Below are 24,538 nucleotides of genomic sequence, written 5' to 3'. Positions count from 1 at the left end.
ATTATGACTACTCCATACAGCTAAGGTATGATTATAACCATATTTCAATGAGAAAATACAACATCCACCTGCATGTTAATGGAACTCAATTCCACAAGATTCCTTGTGGAATCTCCAGATCTTCTCTGGAGAGTTTCCAAAGCCCACAGGTGGTTTAGATTAGAAGATAGGCAAAGAATAAAAGTTTGTCACTGACAGTAAAAATCCAACTGATCACTGTTCCTGTATTTTTAATAGCTGTAAAGTTTAGAAACTTACTTGGTGGTTTATGTTCTGCCTCCTTGCCTAAAAAGAAAGAAAGAAAAATAATAATAATGAATTTTATTTCCTGTATCCCTCTAATCTTTAGAAAATAAAGATTGCAAAATGAAACATTTTTATGGCTGAAAGTCACAATAATGTAATTTTCTATGCAATGGTTTTCTAGGCAATAAGAGTCAATTTATGGTAATAGTGTCTCAAATTATGCATTTATGTTTATATACCACCAGAGTCATAATAGTGTCAGCACACAGTAGGCATCTCCCATTCTCTCTCTTTTTTAAAAAAAATAACATTAAAAATTATAAATGAAAAGAATAAAAATCAATACATTGAGTACTGCAAAAAACACAAACAGAAAATATAAGAAAAAGAAAAACCAGGGAGCGTGTAAAAGAAAAAAGAAAAAGAAAGGAGAAAGAGAAAGAAAAATGAAACGATTTTTTCCTTTATCCCAGTGGGTAAAAACAATTTTAGTAGCTTATCCTTGTCTCTAAATAAAACATAATCTCTCTTCTAGCCATAGCTCGCCTTCTTTCAGGCACAAAGAATCAGGACTATTCATAAAGTTGCAGAACAGGAGATTTATTCAAGCCTATACACAAGAATCTCGTCAAAAGTTCAACCGTAAATTGTGCCAGATAAGGGTCAACAGAATTCAAGAGGGATTGGACTTGGAGCACTTGTGGGAACACAATGACTTTAAACTGATGATGTTCCCCCCTTTCCCCAACTTTGCCTGCTCTTCTCTTTCTTTTTCTTCTTCCAATAATCTAGGCGTTGACACAATTGCCTACCACAATAGCAAGAAAGTTCTAAGAGCTATCAGAAAGACATCTGCAATTTTTTTTTCTTGAAATGGTCTCCTATTTTAGACTCAATCAATCTAAATACCATAAATTAAAATGTAATTAAAGACAATGGAACTGGAGGGAATTCTTCTACAGCTTGGTCACCATCACCTCATTAGACACAGAAAAAGCAATCTCAGATGCCTTGCAGAAGGACTGAGGTGTGATGCTGCTTAAGATAGACCCATAGTTGCTATGAAATCATGACAACATGTTCTGAAATTCACCAGGACAATGATAGCACAGCCACCTTGTCCTTTAGCTCAGAATAGAATAGAATTCTTTATTGGCCAAGTGTGATTAGACACACAAGAAATTTGTCTTTGGTGCGTAAGCTCTCAGTGTACATATAAAAGGTATAAGTGATAAATCATGATAATGGTCAGCATTAATCCATTCCTCATCAGGAAGTGAGGTTCTTAGGCAACAAGGGAAGGAATATACTAGTCAATCTTTATGTTGAGTCATGTCTTTATTTTTAGAGCACACATCCAGTACTGGTAAGGGCAGAATTTGCTACAGTTCTGATCTGTTGCTTGTTTGTGGTAAGCAGATAAGTAAACTTGAAAATACTTTCATTTACAGGTATTCCTCAATTTATGACCATACTTGAGTCTGGAATTAGGATTATAAATCATGCCGGTCATTAAGCAGGTCAGCATGTGACCACACCTAGTTATACAACCTTTTTGTGATGATTGTTAAGAAATGCAATGGTCCTAAAGCAAATATGTTGGTGAATAAGTGATTGCTGCAATCAGAATCCATTGTTTTGCTAGAGACTGGAAGCAAATGCCAGTTTCTGGCGCAAAAAAAAAATGTAAATTGTGGCATGTGACTGTGGGATACTGTAAATGGACATAAATGAGGACCGGTTGCTGAGTGCACAAAATGTGATCACCTGACCATGGAGAAGGATTGCCAGAACTTGGAACTGATTGTAGGATTGAACCAGAAGTCATATGTCAAAGACTACCTGCGCAACATTCCTTTTCAAAAAAATGAAAATTTTTGGCTGTGGACTGGGACTACTCCAATGGTAAAAGAAGAGATGAATATATAATGTACAAAAGCTAAAATAAGCTAATTAGTGGCATTTGCCTCAAAGGTATTGTTCCATAGGGAGCAAATTAATAGCAGTGGTTCATTGCCATTGTTTGACAGAATACAGAGAGAGTTCAGGAAATTCCTACTTTTGTTGTCTACAATATATACAATATTATTCTGACTACATCAGAGAGACTTGTAAAATTCCTAGGCATATTTTAAAGAAGCATGTGTTCCCATCTCAAAATAATCAGTTATTCTGGGTTCATTAATTTTGGATACTATTTATTTTGGTTCCTCTCTTGGTATCACCTGTCACTATTCTTTATAATCATTTTATAGTTTTAATGAGTTGTTGGTTCCTCTCTTGGTATCACCTGTCACTATTCTTTATAATCATTTTATAGTTTTAATGAGTTGTCTCTTCTTTCTAGAATGCCAAGAGGGTATTAATTATATACTCTTTTTATGTGTGTGAAAATGAGCCACAGACAATGTTTCCGAATATATATGTGTGTTTGTGTGCGCACACACACACACACACACACACTGATATACATGCACATACACACACAAACATGCAAGAGAAAAACAATAGTCTAGAATCAATAATTATGCTGAGCGAAAACCCCCAAAAATGACAAAGAAAGGATATAAACAATTCCTGTTGTCAGAACAGATGGGGCATCTTGTTCAGCATTTTCAGGTTTATTATCCAGGACCTGAATTTCCAGAAACATCCTGCCTCTGATATTGGACATAATCCATAGATTAGGAGCCACTAGTAGCTTTATTCTTTCTGAAGTCTTGGCTGTGGTTTTATTTCTTTGATGTATTACTTATTTTATATACTTTTGATACTGTTGGCTCTTGAAGTCTTTTGATGCTCTTCAATAAGAACACCGAAAGTTTAAAAATGAAAACCAGAATTTAAATAATCAAAAAGCTTGTCAAAAAGTATCTTATTTTAAAGGTCTTTAAAAAGAAAAAAAGAAAAAAGCAGCAAAGAGGTCTCTCCTTTCTGCTCATTAGGGAACACCTTCCAGATAATGATAGAAAAAGCTTGACTCCAAGTCAGGACCTCAAGATGAGTCTTCAGCATCTGTAGATTTCCAAGCATTATGAGACCATTTCTCAATGAATGAGGTAGCTTGTTAGGCCATGTGAGCTTTTAAAGGTAATATCTATCATCTTGTACCAAACTAGAAGTAAATTGGCAGCCTTTTAATGATTTTAACACAAGCATAATACATTTTTTCCAAGGGTCAGTGTGATGCTAAATGCATGTGCTATATGAAATTTCTGGAGAATACAAAAAGGCATTCTTAAGTAGAGGTCTAATAATTTTACCCTTTAAACAATGAGGCATGGTACTCTGTTTCAGAAGAACATTTATGTATTAACAAAAGCATTTCCAGTAATTTCCTAGCTAGAAATTACAAGTGAAATTGGGCAAGATCAAGGGAATAAATTATCTTGTACTATATTGGTTAATTTCAAAACTAGCACTTAATGTTCAGTAATTTGCATACATTATAAAGAAAAGTATCTTAAATATATCATTAAACATGGATTAATGCAACATTTTCAAGATGTTACTGTGGTTTCCATCTACTCTATTTCTAACCTGAGAGAAGCTGTAGCACTTGGGTTATCCATTGGTTTTGATCTCTACAATATAATCCCTAACACCAAGTTAAGATGCTCCTGGCATCTCCATTCTCTCTGAATAGGGCAAAATCATGGGGATTAATTTAGGCTTTACTGGACCAGCATACACAACCAATGGGCTACATTCAGTTAAATGTGTTACACTTGTGGATCCCTGCATCAGGAGAGGCAGAGAGGTGCCCTTTGCAAGAACCTTGGGAATTAGGATGCTTGTGAAAATAGGATCTCCACACACAGTGATGAAATGGTAACAATCCCATTTTGTGATAACCCAGGGTGGGATACAAAATAAACACAGTCACAGAAACAGGTGAAGCCCCTTTAATTCCTTCAAAGCTCCAAATATCCTTGACTGGAGACAAAAAAACTCTCCCAAGCAGTTACAAATGGAGGAAATGCCATTTAAACTAACAAATAACTATAAATTATAAAGGGTAAAAAGAACACAAACTACACTGAAACAATTAAGGGAACCAGGCAAGATAAGAGTTTGAAGACATCCACAGATATCAGAACACAGACTGGGAAGGACGCCAAACTCAGAGAGGAACGACAGATTAGAGATATTTCCATGCTTTGTTTCCAGCACTGGTCCATACGCATGTTCATCCTTTTAACCAGTTCTCACAGCTGCAGCCCATGAAGAGGGTCAAGGCCCTTTCTTCCCCCATAGACCATGCCGTTTACATCTCTCCCTTATCCTCTCCTCCCTTCGTGCCCTAGGATGGAGAAGGGATGGGCCCGGGTCTTCCTCTGATTGACCATCCAACTCCACAACTTCCGGAGCCACACTTTCACTCCCTGTTCCTCCTCTCCCTCGGAGTCAGACTCCAACAGGGGCATGACATTTATCTTTGAGTCTTGGAGTGTCTCCCACTCCCAACCAAGCATCTCCATTCCTGTTACCATAATATAACTAAAGATGTGAGCTCTGTTTTAACATAACAACAAGTTTTATGCTTTTTTATGCTATGGTTGTGACATTGCATGGTACAACCCTCCTTGTGTCTTTTTGATGAAGTACTGAATCCTGTGGATGCCTCTGAGTATAGTACTCAATAGGACAGTGGTGGGATTCAAAAATTTTTACTACCAGTTCAGTGGGCATGGCTTGGTGGGTATGGTATGGCTTGGAGGATGTGGCAGGGGAAAAATATTGCAAAATCCCTATTCTCTCCCCACCCCACTAACCTGATTTCCAGCTCCGTTCTCCTGTGCCGGGCAACAAAAGAAGACCCAGCCAATCAGCTGGGACTCAGGAGGCAGAGAATAGATGGGGATGGGGCCAGTCAGAGGTGGTATTTGCCGGTTCTTCAAACTACTCAAAATTTCCACTACCAGTCCTCCAGAACTGGTCAGAACCTGCTGAATACCACCTCTGCAGTAGGAGAAATAGATAGTTTGCACACAAACTGTTGTAGAAAGCCCTGGAGGATTTCCCATATGCAGTACACAATTTTTATCTATAAATAAAAAAGTACTCTTATCATTACATCTACAGTATGTCTATCATCTATTTGTCTGCCCGCCTGCCTGCCAGCCCATCCATCCATCCATCCTTCCTTCCATCCATCCATCTTTCTATCTTTCTATCTATCTATCTACCTACCTACCTATCATTTATCTATATCTATCCTATTTATATGACTATCTTGCTACTGCAACTCTGTTGTTGTTGTTAGTTGTGAAGTCATGTCCAACCCATCACGATCCCATGGACAATGTTCCTCCAGGGCTTCCTGTCCTCTACCATCCCCCAGAGTCCATTTAAGCTCACACCGACTTCTTCAGTGACCGCAACTCTAGGTCACTAATAATGAATTAAAAATGAAAAATAGCAAGTCAATGTTTAAAAAGAAACTTCAAGAGACAAAATCATACCTGTAATGTCAGGATGAGAAATATTCTTGGTTTGTTTTATCATGCTGGAGGCTAAAAAAAAAAAAAAAGGTAAATTAGATATAAGACATAACAATTGCTTTCTTTGAAACCCACCTATTAGTCAATTTAAGCTCTAAGCCACATATTTATTTATTATAGCAGTCTTCTCCAACCATGTGCTCTCCAAAAGTGTAAAACTGTAATTTCTCTCTGACCCAAAGCTATTTAATAATTTATTATATACATATGTATAGCAAAGAAAGATTTTATAACAATTAATTGTATTAGACAAGGGACCAATAAACATTCCTTTACCAATTACTATCTTCAGCAGTTTGTATATGTAAAACAATTCTGCTTTCATAAAATAGGAGAAATTGTAACATTTGTATGACCAGTTTGTGCACAACATTGACTGATTGTATAGGGATTAAAAACAATTTACAAGTAGTGGAAAGTTTTAAAAATATACAATATTTTTGTCAAAATGTTTCTGATTTGACATTATGGTATCACAACTTTTATGGTACAGATTGAATATAGTAAACATCATTATTTACTACATAGTTTTAGACAATTATAGAACAAAGAGGGATTTTAAACAATTGTACTTTTCATCAACTATTAATGAGAACTTTAAAGATTTCCTATTAATGTTAAGAGAACATAGCTTGTAGTTGTTATTAATACAAATGAAAAATAATTAAAAATTAGCGACTTTGGCAATTGAAATTATGTTTCTCAGGTTGTGCACAAGAGCAGTGTCCAAAGAATTAAGAAAATCTGTAGCAGACACTTCTAATCCAAGTTATTTAGAATCAGTTAGTTACCTGTTTTAGCTGGGCTTTCCCCCTTTTTAATGTCAGTTTCTAAAAAAAAAAAAAAAAGGGGGGGGGGAACACAATAGTTTCTTTTTAAAGTCAAGATTGTCAGCCCATCTGAATTTTGAATGTATTCCTTATCTTTGCTATACTATACTGTAGAACAGTCTGAAGGGGAATAAAAAACACTTTTACATTATCTCTAATAGCTTGAAGATTATTTAGGTTATTTAGACTGAAAGTTGAACTAATAACCCACTGAAAAAGGATTAAAAGAATGAACTCACATCCCTTATTTCTTCCCCATTCCTCCTCAGTTTTTTGTTTTTTTTTACATCACCATCTGGTAACATCATATTAAGTTTCACTTGAGTAAATAATATGCAGACTCACTAGCTTTGCTTATGTAATGGTATGTAGGAACGATCTTGGGGGAACTACAAAGTGCTGCCTAGGGAAAGATCAAGTGAGAATTGGTAGAGCTGACAGATGCATAATGGTCAGAGAAATAAACTCAGAGAGGATTCTCCCCAACTTATCAGACTGTAAAAAGAGACCATGAGAAATGTGTACTTTCAGACTTGCATGCTTTGTTAATGTAGCCTTACAAGTAGAATTAGCTCATCTGGCCACATTTCTTGTCCCGTCTAGTCTACATGTTTAAGCTGACACTCGGGCATGTATGTAATCCAACACACAACCCATTTCTTCCTTAATTGTCTTAGTAAAGACAGCAAAGAGAACACCAACAGCTTAGCTCTCTAGTGTGGGGAGACCAGGCTCTACCTATGACCACTCCTATACAAGCTATAACATCCACAGTCAAAGATCCAGCTCACATGGACCATGGACTCATAACATAGAGCAGGTATGTATACAATTGCACTATCAGTCTGCTTCACGGCTGAACTGCAGGCATACTATAGTCTGAGATGGCGAACTTATGGCATGCAAGCCGGAAGTGGCACACAGAGCCACTTCTGCCGGCACACAAGAGGTCGCCCGGAAGAGCCCCACTGCGCATGTGCACGCACCCCACACCAGCCAGCTGATCATCGGGTATTTGCCGCACATGCGCGGGGGAAGACACAGGCATGGGGGAATCCATGCGCATGCACAGAGGCGTGTAGTGCAAGGGGGTGGCGTATGCATGCATGTATATATGCAGGGGACAGGGGGAGTCACACACGCATTGCATTATGGGTGCAGGAAATGAACGAGCACATGGGCATTTTTGGTATGCAACGTGGAAAAGATTAGCCATCACTGCTAGAGTCTTTGGGTGGAAGGTTTTGTTTGATGTTTCAGCTTCTCTTGATCTTTGTTCCTTATTTCATTGCCTCTTTCAACCCTTGTCCCATTATTTGGTTTTGCTTCAGGTCAAGTCAAGTTAAATACGGAAGCGTAATTGGAAAAGGTTGCCTGGTGTGTTTGGCAGCTGCAGCGTGCAAGTCATCATGAATGAGAATATCAAACAGTGCTATTTAAAATATGGAAATTTAAGAAGCATGATATGTGTTATCCACCATACTATCAATTGCAAAGTTGCCATTAGTCTTCACAGCTGTGCAAGAAAGAACATTTAAAAGGCTGAAACAGCAATACAATATTTTGTGAACGGCCTCAACCACATGGACATTTCTGTTATTAAAACAGATAAATTTGGATTGAAAAAAAAATGATTTTTTAAAAAATGCACACTTGCCTCACTTTTTGCAGACAATAGAGGTAAAAAAAAAAAACAGTTTCTAGAAGACATAGGAATATTGGTCCCACGGCTCTTATGAGAAGGCCAGAGATGGGAGAAACAAACAAACAAAAAGGAATGCTGCCATAGTGTGCCTTTTCACCTCCAACCAGAAATGGCTTATTGGGTTTCTGAAAAGAGATCAGTCAAGCTTGTGCTCCTGAGCATGTTATTGTGAAATGGCAACAGCTGAACTGAAACATTTCAGAACACCACTTATTTCTACCATGGACCAATACTCAGTAGTGGTATCTGGAAAGGGATAGAGAAAGATAATGAATAAATAATCCATAGCAGGCTCAGGTGGATACCAGTCAAGTAAGTAACACTACGTTATAGATATTCCTGGTGAGGCAGTGAAATAAAAAAATAAAGAAAAATACATGTAGCCCAGAGTTGAAATGAGGGTCTTTGGTGCTCTCTGAGCTTGGATCAAACTCTGAGCTTGGCTCTGAGTTCAACCAAGCTCAGAAAGCACCAAGGACCCCTTTTTCGAGGAATATTGAGTAGCTAGAAAAATCTATTCATCAGAACAGATCCAAGTGAACTTCTCTCCCCAGGAAACTTGGCTCTCTTATCTTCTTGCCTATCTCCAGATTTATGACTGGAGGATTTGGGAAACTTGGTTATGTATTAACTGTAACTTATTTTGAACTTAAATGCTTGAAATGTTTATGCCAATTTTCTAGATATAGTTCTCTTTCAAGATGATGAGATGAGATGAAATGAGGGAAGGGAAGGGAAGGGAAGAGGAGAGGAAAGGAGAGGAGAGGAGAGGAGAGGAGAGGAGAGGAGAGGAGAAGAGAGAGAGAGAAGAGAAGAGAAGAGAAGAGAAGAGAAGAGAAGAGAAGAGAAGAGAAGAGAAGAGAACCTTTATTGTCATTTTTTACTGTGGGCACACTGGCACCCATTAAAAATGAAATATAACAACTTTATCCCACTTTCCATTAACAAAGAATCCTCCCAATATCTAACAAATATTACTTGCTGGTGCTGAAAGCAATAAAACTAGGGTTGGCAAGAGAGGGTTTTTTTATCTTATTCTTCTGAGGCAGGAAGTAAAAGCAGAAGTAGGGTGTCAGAGGCAAAATCAAGAATTGTCAAGAGAGTATTACTGCTAGTTTATGCAACAATAGGCTTCCATGTCTTTGGCTTAGATATTTGGCTTACATCCAGGCCAAGCAAGAGATGGAGGGGAAAAAACCCCACCTTCCTCCTCTCCTGTCATATTGTACTAACTACAAACAAAAACTAGACAACCCATGATCCATTGGGCCATAATTTCAGAGATATTTCCTTACCTAAAACCAATAAACAGAATTGCCATAGGTGGGACAAAAAAAAGTAATGGGAATCAGACTTCCTGCTTCCCCACTGATTTTGCTTGTTAATAATTTTTATTAAACTAATATATGCTTTTTCTTCTTTTTATTTATTCTGTTATCTCCACAGGTAATTAAGTGGTCATTTTGCAGAGAAAATTTAACATTTTAAAGGGATGCATGATGTGATGTTCTATGTACCATATTGATGATCCTGAATGCAAAAAAGACATACCACTTCAATCATGTAAAACCTTAATTCTCAATAGGAATGTCAAAATGAAATTTTGTTATTGTTCAATAGAGTAAATATCAAAGAAAATGTGATTTACTTGACTGAGGTTGTTGGAGGTTTTTTCTGTGACTTTTCTCAAACTTTCTGTCATAGGAGTTATGTGTCATGCCACTTACTATTATGAAAAAAAGAAAGACTAGCAAAGCCCCAAGCTGTACAGATTCTTGCAACCCATTTAGACATAGTGGTTATACTTTTTTTTTTTTGACAAAACATCACTGTCCTGACATGCACACTAAGAATCAAGGGCATGTTTGCTCTAAAGAATTTGTATTTTATCAATTTGTATTATTTAAAGTGCAGCACATAAAATAATAGGCAGCTTAATTGAATTTCTAATCCAACCTTACATGCATCACTAAACAATAGCCAAAAAAATTGCACACATATAACACAACTGATTTTTTTTAACATTTGTGGCTCAGCCATCTCTCCCCTTCCCCCAAATCACAGAAACTACATAAATTGAACATATAATCATAGGCATGAGAGCTTGTTTCTCTGATATTTGGAACAATAGATACAAATGACCTTGTATTCAGCTACAGATACAAGTTAATTTCACTCATCCATATTTCACTCATTAATTTCACTAATTCCCTTTCTCAGATGACTAGAGGAATTTTCATTGGTCATGGTGACCCCAAACTTATACAAACACTGCATAGAAGAAGCTAGCTATTTTTTTCCCCAGATCCAATTTTCAGTAGAGCTTCAGAGAGTACAAAACATGAGTTTACTTTGAGATGGTCTTTAGCCAGCCTCTGAGATTGGATTGTGTAAATTTAGGTGGTTATTATAACCATAAACTGTGAACAAAATCTTGTTTGCATTTCTTCACCAGTCATTTAATTTTTTTTATGAGGGGGAATGTCTCCTTTAATTTGAAGAGAAGGAAAGCAAATACAAGAATTTGATATTTTGATTAATATAATAATATACTTACCTTTCTTTTTCTCAGCAATGGGAAGCTTTGCATCATTTGATTTTGCTGCCTCTGAAAAATACAATTTTCTTAGCTTGCAAAGTGCAAATTTAAGCATATCTTTCATTGCGTTAAGTACAAATGCGTCACTCCCCATTTTAAAAGATATAATCACAATATTTTTGCACTAGTAACAAGGGTTAGCATGTGTGCTGAATCAGGAATTAAACAAACCAGAAAGTTAAGATGAATAAAGCAATATAATATTATGAATGTTTTTCATTATAGACTTACTGGAAGATTATTATTATCAAAGTTCATAGCTTTGCAGATATTTAGCATTAAAAAAGCTGGATGCTCTCTTTATCATAAAAACACAGTTCATTGCAACTGTTAGAAGTATAATTCAGCCTATTTAAAAAGATTCCATGATTTTACTGCTATGCTTTTGAATTGTGAAAATGAAATCCAGTATCTATGTACTACTAAAACACTTGTTTATATAACCGTTAACTGGCAAAATAGTACATCATAGGGCAATAGTTTTTGAACAAAGGTACCTGAAATGAGCAAACATACAAAATGTCTCCAAAATCCAGGACTCATGATTCCCCAAGGAATAAAATTTGGAAAAGTTATGTCTGCTTCAGCTGCCAGGCTGGAGCTACACTTACACTCCCTCACTTCCTGAAGGAAAGGAAGGAAGAGTTCTAATGCTCCCTGGCAGCTTCACACAAGGAAACTCTGTGGGGAAGCTGACAGGAAATTGAAAGTTGCTCCTGCTCCCACTGCTTTTTTGCTTACCGGTGGTCATTCTGTTCCTCTGTTCAGATTTTTAAAAAAATCTCTGAAACGGTGATCCATTGGGGCAAGGATTGTCTAAAATACATATATGTATATAGATGTGGTAGTTGACTAGGACTGAAAATCAATGGTGCATATGGGTAGATACTCCATCATGATTTCTATCTTGCTATATATTGTGCCATCCCACAATTGTCCAGTGTTATTGACCTTACAACACTAAGAATAAGAAAGGAGGAGGAGGAGGGGGGAGGAGGAAGAGGGAGATAGAAGAAAATGTTACAGTAGTTCTAGGGGAAATGGGAGGCATTTAATTAAAAAAGGAAAGAAAGAAAGAAAGAAAGAAAGAAAGAAAGAAAGAAAGAAAGAAAGAAAGAAGGAAGGAAGGAAGGAAGGAAGGAAGGAAGGAAGGAAGGAAGGAAGGAAGGAAGGAAGGAAGGAAGGAAGGAAGGAAGGAAATTTCACCTTCTCTGACTTCACTTGAGCCAGTGAAGGGAAAATTTCCTTCATCAGCTCAGTTCCCCTGGCATTGAGCCAGGATATTACAAGAGTTTTGTTTTGTAATGGTTGGGGTTATGATTGTGGTTAGGTTTGAGTACACTTCAATGTTACTGCCTTTTTATTTTTACTTGTTTTGTTTTTGTTACTTGGTTTTACTTTTGTTACTTTTTGTTTTACTTGGTTTCTTTTTTGTTTTAACTCTAAGTTAGCCAAGCAGAATCACAATTTGCAAGGTGTGTGGCCATATAAATAGATTAATCAATTTATCAAACATGTAAAATATGGAACTGCTAAGTAGATATTGATCAGAAAGCAATTAAGAGAGTAATGCAAAAGTTCTCACCAAAGCCACCACAAATACCCTATTTTTCCAGCTGAAAACCTGCTTCAGACCTACTACTACTGAAGCAAGGTTGAAAGTAAATCAACCAAGCTACCAATAGAAATCATAAGAAGATGGGTTTGGAGCATGGGTGGTATTCAGCAGATTCTGACCAGTTCTGGAGAACCGGTAGCAGAATTTTTGAGTACTTGGGAGGACCAGCAAATACCACCTCTGACTGGAGATTTTACAGTATCCTTCCCCTGCCACTCCCACCAAGCCACGCCCACAGAACTGGTAGTAAAAAAATTGGAATCCCACCACTTTGGAGGTGTTCAGAAACCGCTGGGAGTGCTACAAACCCAGTATGTGGAAGAGCATTAGATGAAAGTGAGCTAAAGTTAACACCAAAAAAGAGAATAATGGTAAATTAAGGACCTTCTTTTGTTCACTGGCAACACTGAGCTCAATTATATGTAATGTTCCTCATATAACTATCTTAAATCAATTTAGCATCAACAAAAACATTCTGAAATCCTAAAATGGCCCTAGTTAAAAAAAAAAGATCTTAGAAATAATATTTACCTTTTCCTTTGACAGCAATAGGAGGCTTCACTTTTTCTTTTGAGATATCTATGGAAATATTCATTAATTTGTTTGTTTTGTTTTGCATTTTTTCTTTTTAAAAAAACCCACATTTCTGAGTGCTTTTAAACCTTCATTTGATGTAACAAGACTATATATAGCTAGATCGAAAATAAAACCAATCATTATTATTTCCTTCCACAATTTTTACCACTTTCTTTGTTAATTCTATGGGCTCAAAGAGAATTTCTTCACCATTTTTGCAGTCTGAAAATAAACTTTAAAAGTCTTAAAACTATAAAAAAATATGTCTTTACCCTTTTTCTTCTGGGTTTCCATGGTCTTCATTGATTTTTCTTTCTCATGCTCTGTGTAAAAGCACAGTGAGCAAACATTACTCACATCTAGCAATTAATAATCCCAAACTGAAGCTGCATCAACATAACATGCAGTTTTGTAGCTGAATTTTGAGTTGGATATACTGCAAATTCTTTTCATGCTATCAGTAGTAAGTATCAATACCGTGTTTCTCACAAAATAAGTCCGGGCCTTATTTTTTTTTGACCCCTGAAAAAACAGCTAGGCCATCTTTTCAGGGGTGACTTAATTTCCTCCCCCACCTAGAGCGGCCCATATGCACGTACCTCACCATGAGGCTGCTTCTATTGGCTGACGAAAGCTCCCTGAAGGCAGAGTCCCCAGCCGCTTGAGGGCATGGCATGGCTGCCCGTGTCCCCTCGCCTTTAGGCAGACTCTTTCAGGCGATGGAAGCTCCCCAAGTACAGTCACCAGTCACTTTGATCGGCCGGTAGAAGCAGCCTCGGGCGAGCACGCACACACACTCCCCTCGCCGCGAGGCCGCTTCTATCGGCTGACAAAAGCTCCCTGAAGGCACAGTCCCCAGCCACTTCAGGGCGTGGCGTGCTGCCCGTGTCCCCTCACCTTTAGGCAGTCTCTTTCAGGTGATGGAAGCTCCCCAAGTGCAGTCACCAGCCACTTTGATTGGCCGGGTAAAAGCGGCCTCACGGCGAGGGGAGTGTGTGTGTGTGCTCGCCCCAAGGCCACTTCTACTGCCCGATCGAAGTGGCTGGTGACTGCACTTGGGGAGCTTCCATTGCCCGAAAGAGACTGACTAAAGGCGAGGGGACACGGTCAGCCACACCATGCCCTGAAGCGGCTGGGGACTCGGCCTTCAACGGGGCTTTCGTCAGCTGATAGAAGCAGGCTCGCAGTGAGGGGAGTGTGTGTGTGCGCTTGCCCCGAGGCCGCTTCTACTGGCCGATCCAAGTGGCTGGTGATTGCACTTGGGGAGCTTCCATCGCCTGAAAGAGACTGCCTAAAGGCGAGGGGACACAGTCAGCCATGCCACGCCCTGAAGCGGCTGGGGACTCTGCCTTCAGGGAGCTTCTATCTGCTGATGTTCTATTGGTAGATCGGGGTATTCTAGCCTAGGCGACCTGCAGGGCACTCCTAAAGGCAAGTTTTCTCCCCTCCGCCCTTCCCCCCCCATTTCTCTTTACCTTGTGTAGTTCTAACAAACAATGTGAGAAATGGCAGGGAAACGCATGGTTTAAATAGGCCTAAATTTTGGGAGTGGGGCTTAATTTCACCTCGTGCCTAGAAATCATGCTGAGCCTTCCTATTGGTGGAGGCCGTATTGTTGGAGAAACACGGTAGTTAAAATCATGACTGGAATCTAACTTTTTTCAAGCAGGGATTGGAAAAGAACTGCACTTATGCAACTCTTTTCATGATTACAGCACATTTCCTTTGACTGAAATGTATTCCGTTCATAAAGAACATTAGATGCTTCTGCATGTAAGCATCAAAGCAATCCCAACCTTATGGCTTGATTATCTAAAGATTTTTGCTACTATACAAACAACAGGTGACCAATCAGGCTGAATGTCAATAATGGATGGTGTTGCCTTTTGACCTTTCAGATTCCAGAATTAGTAATGCTTTGACAGAAGTACAGGGGGCAGAAATAGATGGACAGAAATAAATGGGGAATGATGTCTTGAAAGTCTCCCGGTCATTTCAGATCTTCTTGTATCTCACTCAACTGGAATGAAAGAAGATTGTAGCTTGCAGCAATCCTAATTGCATTCAATTATAATTTGCCTGACTCGATGTGGCATTTTAAATGCAAGACTTTTAAAAGTCACGGAAAAGTATAACACCAAGCAATGAGTTGTGGAACCTATTTGCTAAGACAAGTCTCTGTGGGTACTAGATACTCAAATAATTTCCTACTTGCCTGACAATGTCTCGATATACAAGGATGGTTATACTTTGTCAGATCATAAATTCTTTTACTTAATTAGAAGCTGCATGTTTCATACTAGCTTCCAGTTGCTTTATTTAAGATTTCATTTATTTAACAGCAATTATAATCTATTCCTACTCTAAAAGAATTCTGGGTGGCTAATAACAACATACAAATCAGATTAAAATATAAGAAACAATCTCAAACCACAAAACAACAATATACATGATTGCTGTTGCCAAAAATTGTTGTAATACCAAGGAGGATTTGTCCTCTCTTTCTTTCTTGTGTAAAATAGCTTCCCTTTTGCCATTCCTGTGCATGGCATAGCAAAGTAAAAATTTAGATTTCGAAAAGTAAGTTCACTTTCACTTTCTCTACCAGTTTGCTCCTCATAATCCTCATGCAGGTAAGCTCAAGAGTTAATTTTTTTAAATCTCAAAACTACTTTGCCAAGGCCAGCCATTGAGTAGCGAGAATGTGATGAGTGAACTGGCATTGATAACTTTTAGGCAAGAAAAGATAAACAGCTATTGTGGTTTATTAGAAGTATGAACTGCAAGAGGTATAAGGTAGCTAGATAGAAGCTACCTTGAGAGGAGCTTTATTATACGCCTGTTCAGGAACACTGTTATCATCAGCTGGGACCATGATCACCTTTGTGAAGGATAAGGGGCTTCCAAATGCCAAGGGGATGTGAAATTCTATTTGTATTCCTCTATAGGTAGTCCTTGACTTATGACTGTAATTGAGCCTAGAATTATGGTTGTAAGTCACTGAGACTGTAAGTTAAGGAATTACGTGACCACATTTTTTGCAGCATTCGATACGTGAACACCAGTGGTGGGATTCAAATTTTTTATTATCGGTTCTGTGGGCGTGGCTTGGTGGGCATGGCAGGAGAGGGATACTGTGTAAAATCTCCAGTCAGAGGTGATATTTGCTGGTTCTCCAAACTACTCAAAATTTCCACTACCGGTTCTCCAGAACTGGTCCAAACCTGCTGAACACCACCTCTGGTGAACACCATAGTCATTAAAAAAAGACCATTTTCCCCAATGGGCACTTTTTGGCAGAAACTGAAAATAAGTGCCAGAAACCAGGGGAAAAAAACATTACAAATCATGATTAGATGACCATAGGACACTGCAAATGGCTGTAGAGGGGAGAGGATTACCAATGCCCAAAATGAAATCACGTGACTGTGACATGTGCATGCAGAGCCATCGTAACTTCAAATCAGGTTATAAATAGCTCTGGAGGGGTCTAGCACAGGGGTTTCCAACCTTGGCAGCTTTAAGACTTGTGGACTTCAATTCTCTCTGGGAGTTGAAGTCCACAAGTCTTAAAGTTGCCAAGGTTGGAGACCCCTGGTCTAGCATAACTTTGAACAGTCATTAAGCAACCAGTTATACTTCAAGAACTACCTGTATTGAATGTTGCAGAATCTCCTTTCATTGTCCCGCCTGCAAATGTGTCCCATCTATGTTATAGTTTGCAGTTGAAATAATTATTTTGCTTTGCTTTCTTCAGTGAATCTGTTTCGCTTCGCTTTCACATTGTGCGCATGCTGCATACAAATCCCAAAATCTCTTGCCGGCATTTTACTACAGTGAAACAATAGATTGCAGGTAGTCCTTGACTTACACCCACAATTGAGCCCAAACTTTCTGTAGCTAAGCAAGACATTTGTTAAGTGAGTTTTTTCCCCATTTTATTACTTTTCTTGCCACCTTTGTTAAGTGAATCGTTGCTGTTGCTAAGTTAGTAACATAGTTGGTAAGTGAATGTGGCTTTCCCATTGTCTTGTTAGATGGTCACAAAAGGGGATCAGATGACCCTAGGACAACAGTAACTGTCATAAGTATGAGTCAGCTGCCAAGCATCTTGACTTTTGATCACATGACCATGGGGGTGATGCTATGGTCCTAATTGTGAAAAACAGTTATAAGTCACTTTTTTCACTGCTGTTGTCACTTTGAACTGTTTGAACTTTGAACTAAATGAACTCTTGTAAGTCCATTTGTACTTGTACTCATTTTGTAATGTAATTTATTATGTTTGTAATTTTCTTTCTTTTTATGCCAACAATCATCTTTTCAATGCCACACGTGATATTAGGGCCTAAAAAAACACTTTTCCTTATCATCCTGGCAATAGTATGTGTTACGAACTAACTAAATAAATTCATTATTAAAAACTCTTCGAGCTTCGCTCCAACTGTAGGCTCGTAAACCTGCAGTTCGGATTGGTCCGCAAGTAAGCGATCATAATTGGCTGCCTTCGGCTAACCTGATTGGCTGACAGCGGCCGTCCCGGATTGGAAGACTAAGTGCGGTTAAACTCGTTCTCATTGCTTATTGCGGCAGCAGCCAGCTCTATAAAAGAGCTGCTGCTGCCCAAGTTGGTTGCTCTGTTCTGAAGTCACTATTAAAGAGTTGTGTCACTACCCGATGCCTTGTCTCCGTTATTACGCCCACTCCTCCAAACATAACACTGGCGACGAGGATGGGATGCGGAGACAATAGAGCCAATTGAGCACTCGCTGTGCACCGAACAGAGCACGTGGCTGAAAGAGAGTCAACAACGGCAAGATGGCCAGCGGCGCCATACCACCCGCTCCATTTGACCCGGCTAACGAAGACTGGGACTCGTATATGGACAGGTTCCAGATGTTTTTGGAGACCAACAACCTAAAGGACGCTTCACCTGGCAAGAAACGAGCGGTCTTCCTGACCCATTGCGGGCCTGCCATTTTCAAAATGGCTAAGGCACTTGCAAAGCCTGCAGAGGTTAAGTCAATGGATTGGGATAACCTCGCTCCTATTCTTCGGGCCCATTATGCACCCGCGGTGCCAATCCTCATCAGAAGACATGAATTTTACCAGAGGGACCAACGGAAGGGCGAGAGCGTTGGAGACTTCATCGCTGACCTCCGGAACCTAGGTGGACTCTGTGGTTTCTCAAACCTCGAAGAAGCTATGCGAGACCGCATAGTTCTGGGATTAGATGACCACACGGCACAGAGCAAGATCATGGCCAAGGGGGACATCGATCTTGCCGATGTCATCGCTGATGCTACTGCAGCAGAGGCAACCAGGAAGTCGGCCGCTCGAATGCGCCGCACCAACGCACCGCTCTGTCAACTCGCCAATGATACTTCGCCTTTCCCAGAAAAGCACTCAACAACGGCGCACCATGAAGACCTCGAATCCCCATCGGATAGTGAGGAAGAAGAGGTAAACCGACTCCGGTCAGAGCGCGACCAGCGAGACCAGCAAAGTCAAAAGCCTTCGCGTCAATGCGCCGGTTGTGGGGCAAATCACCCGCGAGCTGATTGCAAATTCCTCGACGCACTCTGCCGTTCCTGCGGAAAGAGGGGCCATATGGCAAAGGTCTGCAGGAGCAAGCGAGGGTCAAGCCCAATCCGTATAGAGAACAACTCCCGCCAAGCTACGGGCAGTCCACCCGTGAACCGGGATCGCCTGAATCACCAATGGAACCACTATCACTACAGAAATCGAGCGCTTGCTGCGTCAGCTAGACGAGAAGAGAATCATCAAACCATCACCATCGGTCACGCCTCATCCTTGGATGCAAGGAAGATCCGAGTGAGGGTCGCCATTGAGAATCGTCCATGCGTAATGGAAGTAGACTCGGGTTCATCCCTATCAATGGTCTCGTGGAGGACTTTCAAACAACTGATCCCTGACATCCGTCGTCAAGACCTCAGCACCCAGAAAGTCATATTAAGGGACTATCAGGGAAACCGAATTCCCATTGCCGGGTCCCGCTATGTCCAGGTCTCCTTTAAAGACCACACAGCAACTCTGCCTCTTACCATCGTAGATCGAGACCGGCCCAGTCTGTTGGGCTTACAGTGGTTCGCTCCACTGGGAATTGAACTAGCCGGCATTCACCAGACCAGGAGCAGTGACTGGGAAGCCGCCCTCGTCCAGGAGTTCCAGGATGTATTCACAGAAAAGCTAGGCAAGTACAAGGGGTCCTCCATATCGTTTAGCCTCAGTCCCGATGTTGCGCCCATATGCCTTAAGCCTCATCGAGTGCCCTTCGCACTCAAACCAAAGATTGATGAACAATTGGACAAATTGATAGCCCAAGGGGTGTTAGAACCAATCGATCATGGCCGTTGAGAAACCCCGATTGTAACACCCATAAAACCGGATGGATCGATAAGAATTTGTGGGGATTATCGAGCCACCCTAAATCACGCGCTTCAGCAAAGCGCTTATCCTGTACCGGTGGTTCAACATCTGCTTCACTCCCTGGGCAGCGGAAAAATCTTTGCAAAATTGGACCTTGCCCAGGCATACCAGCAACTACCCGTAGATGCAGAGACTGCTGAGGCCCAGACTATCGTCACGCACACAGGTGCGTTTAAATGTAATAGGCTCCAGTTCGGTGTGAGTGTAGCACCAGGCATTTTTCAAAGCCTGATGGAGCGATTGCTGCAAGGCATAAAAGGGGTCGTGCCTTATTTCAATGATGTCTTGATAGCTGCCCCCACTAGAGACGTGTTGGAGACCCGACTCAGAGCGGTTCTCCAAAAATTCAAAGACGCCGGGTTAAAGGTAAAGAGAGACAAGTGTCAACTTTGTACTGAGAGGGTTGAATTCCTGGGGTACCTCCTTGATAAAAAGGGAATTCATCCTACCAAAAAAAAAGTAACAGCCATAAAAAACGCCCCCAGACCTAGGAATAAAACGGACCTCCAAGCCTTCCTGGGACTCATTAACTTTTATAATATCTTCTTGCCCCAGAAGGCGACTGTAGCTGAGCCCCTACATCGTCTGCTAGACAAGAAAGCTTCCTGGGTCTGGGGACAACAGGAAGAACGAGCGTTCCAGCAAGTAAAAGATCTCTTGACCTCCAACGCTGTATTAATGCAGTATAACGAGACTTTGCCTTTAACAGTCACGTGTGACACCTCGCCGTTCAGGGTGGGAGCCATTTTAAGCCATGTCCTACCAAACGGCAATGAGGCACCTATTGCTTTCTTTTCCCGAACATTATCAAAGACTGAAAGGAACTATAGCCAACTCGATAAAGAGGCTCTTGCTATTGTAGCCGCTATTAAACGTTTTCATGAATATGTGTATGGACGGCCGTTTACTATAATAACTGACCACAAGCCACTGCTTGGCATATTAGCGGGGGACAAGCCTACTCCCCACATCTTATCACCAAGGATGACCCGTTGGTCAGAGTTCCTAGCCGCATATGGTTATCAACTGCTACACCGCCCAGGGAAAGCCATTCCCCACGCAGACGCGTTGAGTCGTTCTCCACTACCAGAAGCCATAGACGATCCAGCTCCAACCCTTACGGCGCTCCAGATCGAAATTCTCCCTTCGCCACCTCTGACTGCACGAGACATCGCAGCGGAAACAAAGAAGGACCCCACATTGGCTCGGGTCCTCAGCTGGGTGGAACGAGGCTGGCCTAACAACGAACCCGACAACATCTTCACACCATTTACAAACCGACAAACGGAGCTGTTCTCACAGAAGGGCTGCGTTCTGTGGGGAGACAGAGTCATCATTCCTGAAAAATTACAACACAGCGTCCTAAAACTATTGCACAACGGTCATCCCAGCATCGTGTGGATGAAGGCGTTAGCAAGAAGCTACACATGGTGGCCGGGCATCGATAAACAAATAGAAGCCTGGGTGGCCACCTGCAACAAGTGCCAGGAAATCCGCGCTGGCCTATCGAAGGCACCTTCAACTGAATGGGATCCACCTCGTGGCCCCTGGTCCCGCATCCACATTGATTTTGCGGGACCCACCAAGGGACACACTTTTCTAATAACGGTGGATGCCTATTCAAACTGGCTCGAAGTCCACAAGATGAAAAGCACCACAACAGAAGCCATCGCTAAAAAGTTAAATAGACTATTCGCTACGCACGGACTGCCTGACGTTTTAGTCTCGGATAATGGCCCCCAGTTCACTGCCCTTGCATTCGAGCAATACCTAGTGGACCGGGGCATCCGCCATGCCTTAACTTGGCAGGGCCGAGCGTATGGTACAATTCATTAAAAAAACATTACACAAAATGGAACATGGCGATATTGACGACAAGATAAACAGGATGCTTCTTCTTCAACACATCATGCCGCACAGCACCACGAACAGAACCCCGGCCGAACTCTTGATGGGCCGGAAACTTCGCTCACACCTCGATCGCCTACACCCACCTACACGCCAGAAAAACCTTGCGGTTCCAGCAGCAAGTATCATGCGTTCAAGGTGGGCGATTTAGTTTTTGCAAAAAACTTCTCGGCTGACCCGTTGTGGGGAAGGGAAGACGAGGGGGCCGAAATAGAAATAACAGAGGAACCAATCAGCAAAGCCCAGCAGACGGTACAACCAGCCAGGGGATACTCACCACCTGACGGAAGCCCGAGCCGAGGGATGGCCTCGCCACATAGCAGCCCAGTCAGAGAAGCAAGCCCAGAGAACCCAGAAAACGGCCAAGGAAACAGCCTTGATTCACCCAGCGAGACGGTGGAACCGTCGTCACCACCCGGTTCTACAAACGATCCACCGGAACCTGAATGGAAACCGGTATAACAGCGGAAATCAAATAGGCAGGTAAAACGGCCTGCCTATTTGCGAGAATACGTCACCCCACCCCTCAGACAAAACCTAGCGGGGAGGGGTGTTACGAACTAAGTAAATAAACTCATTATTAAAAACTCTTCGAGCTTCGCTCCAACTGTAGGCTCGTAAACCTGCAGTTCGGATTGGTCCGCAAATAAGCGGTCATGATTGGCTGCCTTCGGCTAACCTGATTGGCTGACAGCGGCCGTCCCGGATTGGAAGACTAAGTGCGGTTAAACTCGTTCTCATTGCTTATTGCGGCAGCAGCCAGCTCTATAAAAGAGGTGCTGCTGCCCAAGTTGGTTGCTCTGTTCTGAAGTCACTATTAAAGAGTTGTGTCACTACCCGATGCCCTGTCTCCGTTATTACGCCCACTCCTCCAAACATAACAGTATGCAGAGTCCCATCAGCCAAATCCTATTCATGTTTACCCACACAAGGAGCCCCGTTGCATTCTTAGATGCTAACTTCCGGTTAAGGCTGGAATTCTGACAACACTGATTGCCAAGTAAGCTTTATCGTACTTAATGGATCTTACACATTTACAATGCATAGGAAAGCAAGATGCATACATTGCAAAATAAAGCCTTTGACAATACCCAGCCAGATGCCACACAATTGTTCCCTATGGACTTAATATTTAAATGAGAAAGAAAAGGAGAAGATTGGGTATTTAATAGATATGTATAAATGATTTTATCCTTTGTCTTTATGAACCCCTGAAGGCATTTCAGTCTCATTTCACATATGCTTTTTTTCCTGCTGTCTGCATTCATGTAATATTCAATATTAACCTTGCAGTTAAATATTTCAAGACTAGACACATATTTATTCCAGCTTAATTGTTTGTATATACCGTGTTTCTCATATAATAAGGCTGGGTCTTATTTTTTTTTGAGCCCCGAAAAAATGGCTAGGCCGTCTTTTCGGGGGTGACTTAATTCCCTCCCCTTGCATCTTCGGGTGGGCGGCGACGGCTTGGATGTTGACCTCGGCGTTGGTGGGGCACTTCCTATCGGGGTCAATGCAGGCAGCACCATATCTGGGTGTGCAACAAAAGTACTTCCTAACAGCAAGCCCCCCCCAACCATTCCCCCCCATTTCACATATAGGCCTTAATTTGGGGGGAGGGGCTTAATTTCATTTCATGCCTATAAAACATGCTGGGACTTCCTATTGGGGGAAGCCATATTGTTGGAGAAACAGGGTAATCAAAATCAGGAAGAACTTGGCAGTTTTATCATACTTATATTTTAATTTCAAGTTTGCTTTCAGCTGCTTATTTATAGTCTTCCCTTTTTAAAGGTGCATCATAATTTGTTTCTTTTTCTTTCATGTGTTCTACAAAATGCATACCAGGGTTGTGTTAATTTTCATACACATACAAATTACAAATGGTTGAAAATTTGTGTAAGCATATATTATAACTTTGCTGTTTTATTTTGCAAATATACAATTATATTAAGTTATTGAGAAGGTATATCCCTTGAAAGAAGTATACAAATATTTTAAATTCTGGTTTTACATGATAATAGTCTAAGAGTCAATTGCTTGCGATGAATATTGCAAGATGGAAAGGAGAAGGATAATACAACACAGGTGTTTACAATACAGAAAGTTATTGCAACATTATTTGCAGCTCATCCATGTGTGAATTCATAAGGCTACATGGAAAACTCCTTTATAAGACTTATATTTTCCAAAAGCTCCAATGTTCTCTGTTTTTTGGATATGATATTTGCTTTGTATTCAGTATTATAATTAATATTACTACATAATGAATGCTATAGAATAGTTGGAAGTAATAATAATCTTTTGTACTGTTATTTATGCATTTCCAAAATTTAAGCATATATGTGATCATATTTTTATAACTGAAATGGAAAAATTACTTTTTAATCCAGAAAATTAAAAGTACAGCACCACTAATATAAAATAGATACTTACAAATAATGAATATATCAACACATTAATAAATCTGTGACCAGGACTAATATTTTCTGCTGTACAAAGAATTATGCAGTCACTGCTAGGCTGTGGAAATTATAACTGAGCTCAAAATAATAGAACAGTAAAATTCAATAATATTGACATTGTGCAATCTAAAGTATGATTAATTGTGCCCACATCCATCATTTCTACTTTTTTAAATGCCCACTTGAGAAGCATAGTGGATTATTTTTTTTTAAAAAAATGAATTACTTTTACTCTTAATGAAGACTTGAAATGATCTTGTAATACTTTAAAATAATGAAAACAAAAAGAAATATTATTCATCGAAAAGCTGTCAGGTAATTTATCATATCCACAAAAGATATACATACTGTGACACACTTTACTTGATTCTTTGGAGTCTGATTTATCTGCAGAAGAAGAAATGAGAAAAATAATAAATCCCTTATTTCCTCATATAGTAGCTAAGACTATATGATTAATAGGAAACCGTATGAAGAAATGGAATCAAGGGGTAAAATTCATCAGATTAAAAGTCTATTTGCATGTGCAAAAAAAAAAAAAAAAAAAAGGTCCAGAGTGGCATCTCACTCACAAATAGCAAAAATCCATGGAGATTTCTTTCTTAGCCAACTTTTGAAAAGGCTTCCAAATCAG

General features: G+C 40.3%; 1 protein-coding gene across 1 annotated transcript in view; it reads right to left on the bottom strand.

Annotated features, from left to right (window-relative positions):
* TRDN (triadin) overlaps positions 1-24,538 on the bottom strand; it is a 254,804-nt gene that overhangs the window by 24,236 nt on the left and 206,030 nt on the right. The window contains exons 81-88 of the mRNA XM_087972568.1: positions 24,253-24,291; positions 13,351-13,401; positions 13,034-13,081; positions 10,843-10,893; positions 9,934-10,011; positions 6,542-6,580; positions 5,712-5,762; positions 259-285 (exon numbers count right to left, since the gene is read on the bottom strand). Coding sequence (XP_087828694.1) covers positions 259-285; positions 5,712-5,762; positions 6,542-6,580; positions 9,934-10,011; positions 10,843-10,893; positions 13,034-13,081; positions 13,351-13,401; positions 24,253-24,291 — 384 coding nt within the window. The remainder of the gene's footprint in view (positions 1-258; positions 286-5,711; positions 5,763-6,541; positions 6,581-9,933; positions 10,012-10,842; positions 10,894-13,033; positions 13,082-13,350; positions 13,402-24,252; positions 24,292-24,538) is intronic.

Source organism: Notechis scutatus, chromosome 1 (genome assembly GCF_049901735.1).
Source record: "Notechis scutatus isolate UNSWTSFEM ecotype Mainland chromosome 1, rNotScu1.2, whole genome shotgun sequence".
Classification (NCBI taxonomy): Eukaryota; Metazoa; Chordata; class Lepidosauria; order Squamata; family Elapidae; genus Notechis; species Notechis scutatus.
The sequence above is the reverse complement of the archived record's forward strand: the minus strand, read 5'-3'. Positions and strand labels throughout refer to the sequence as shown.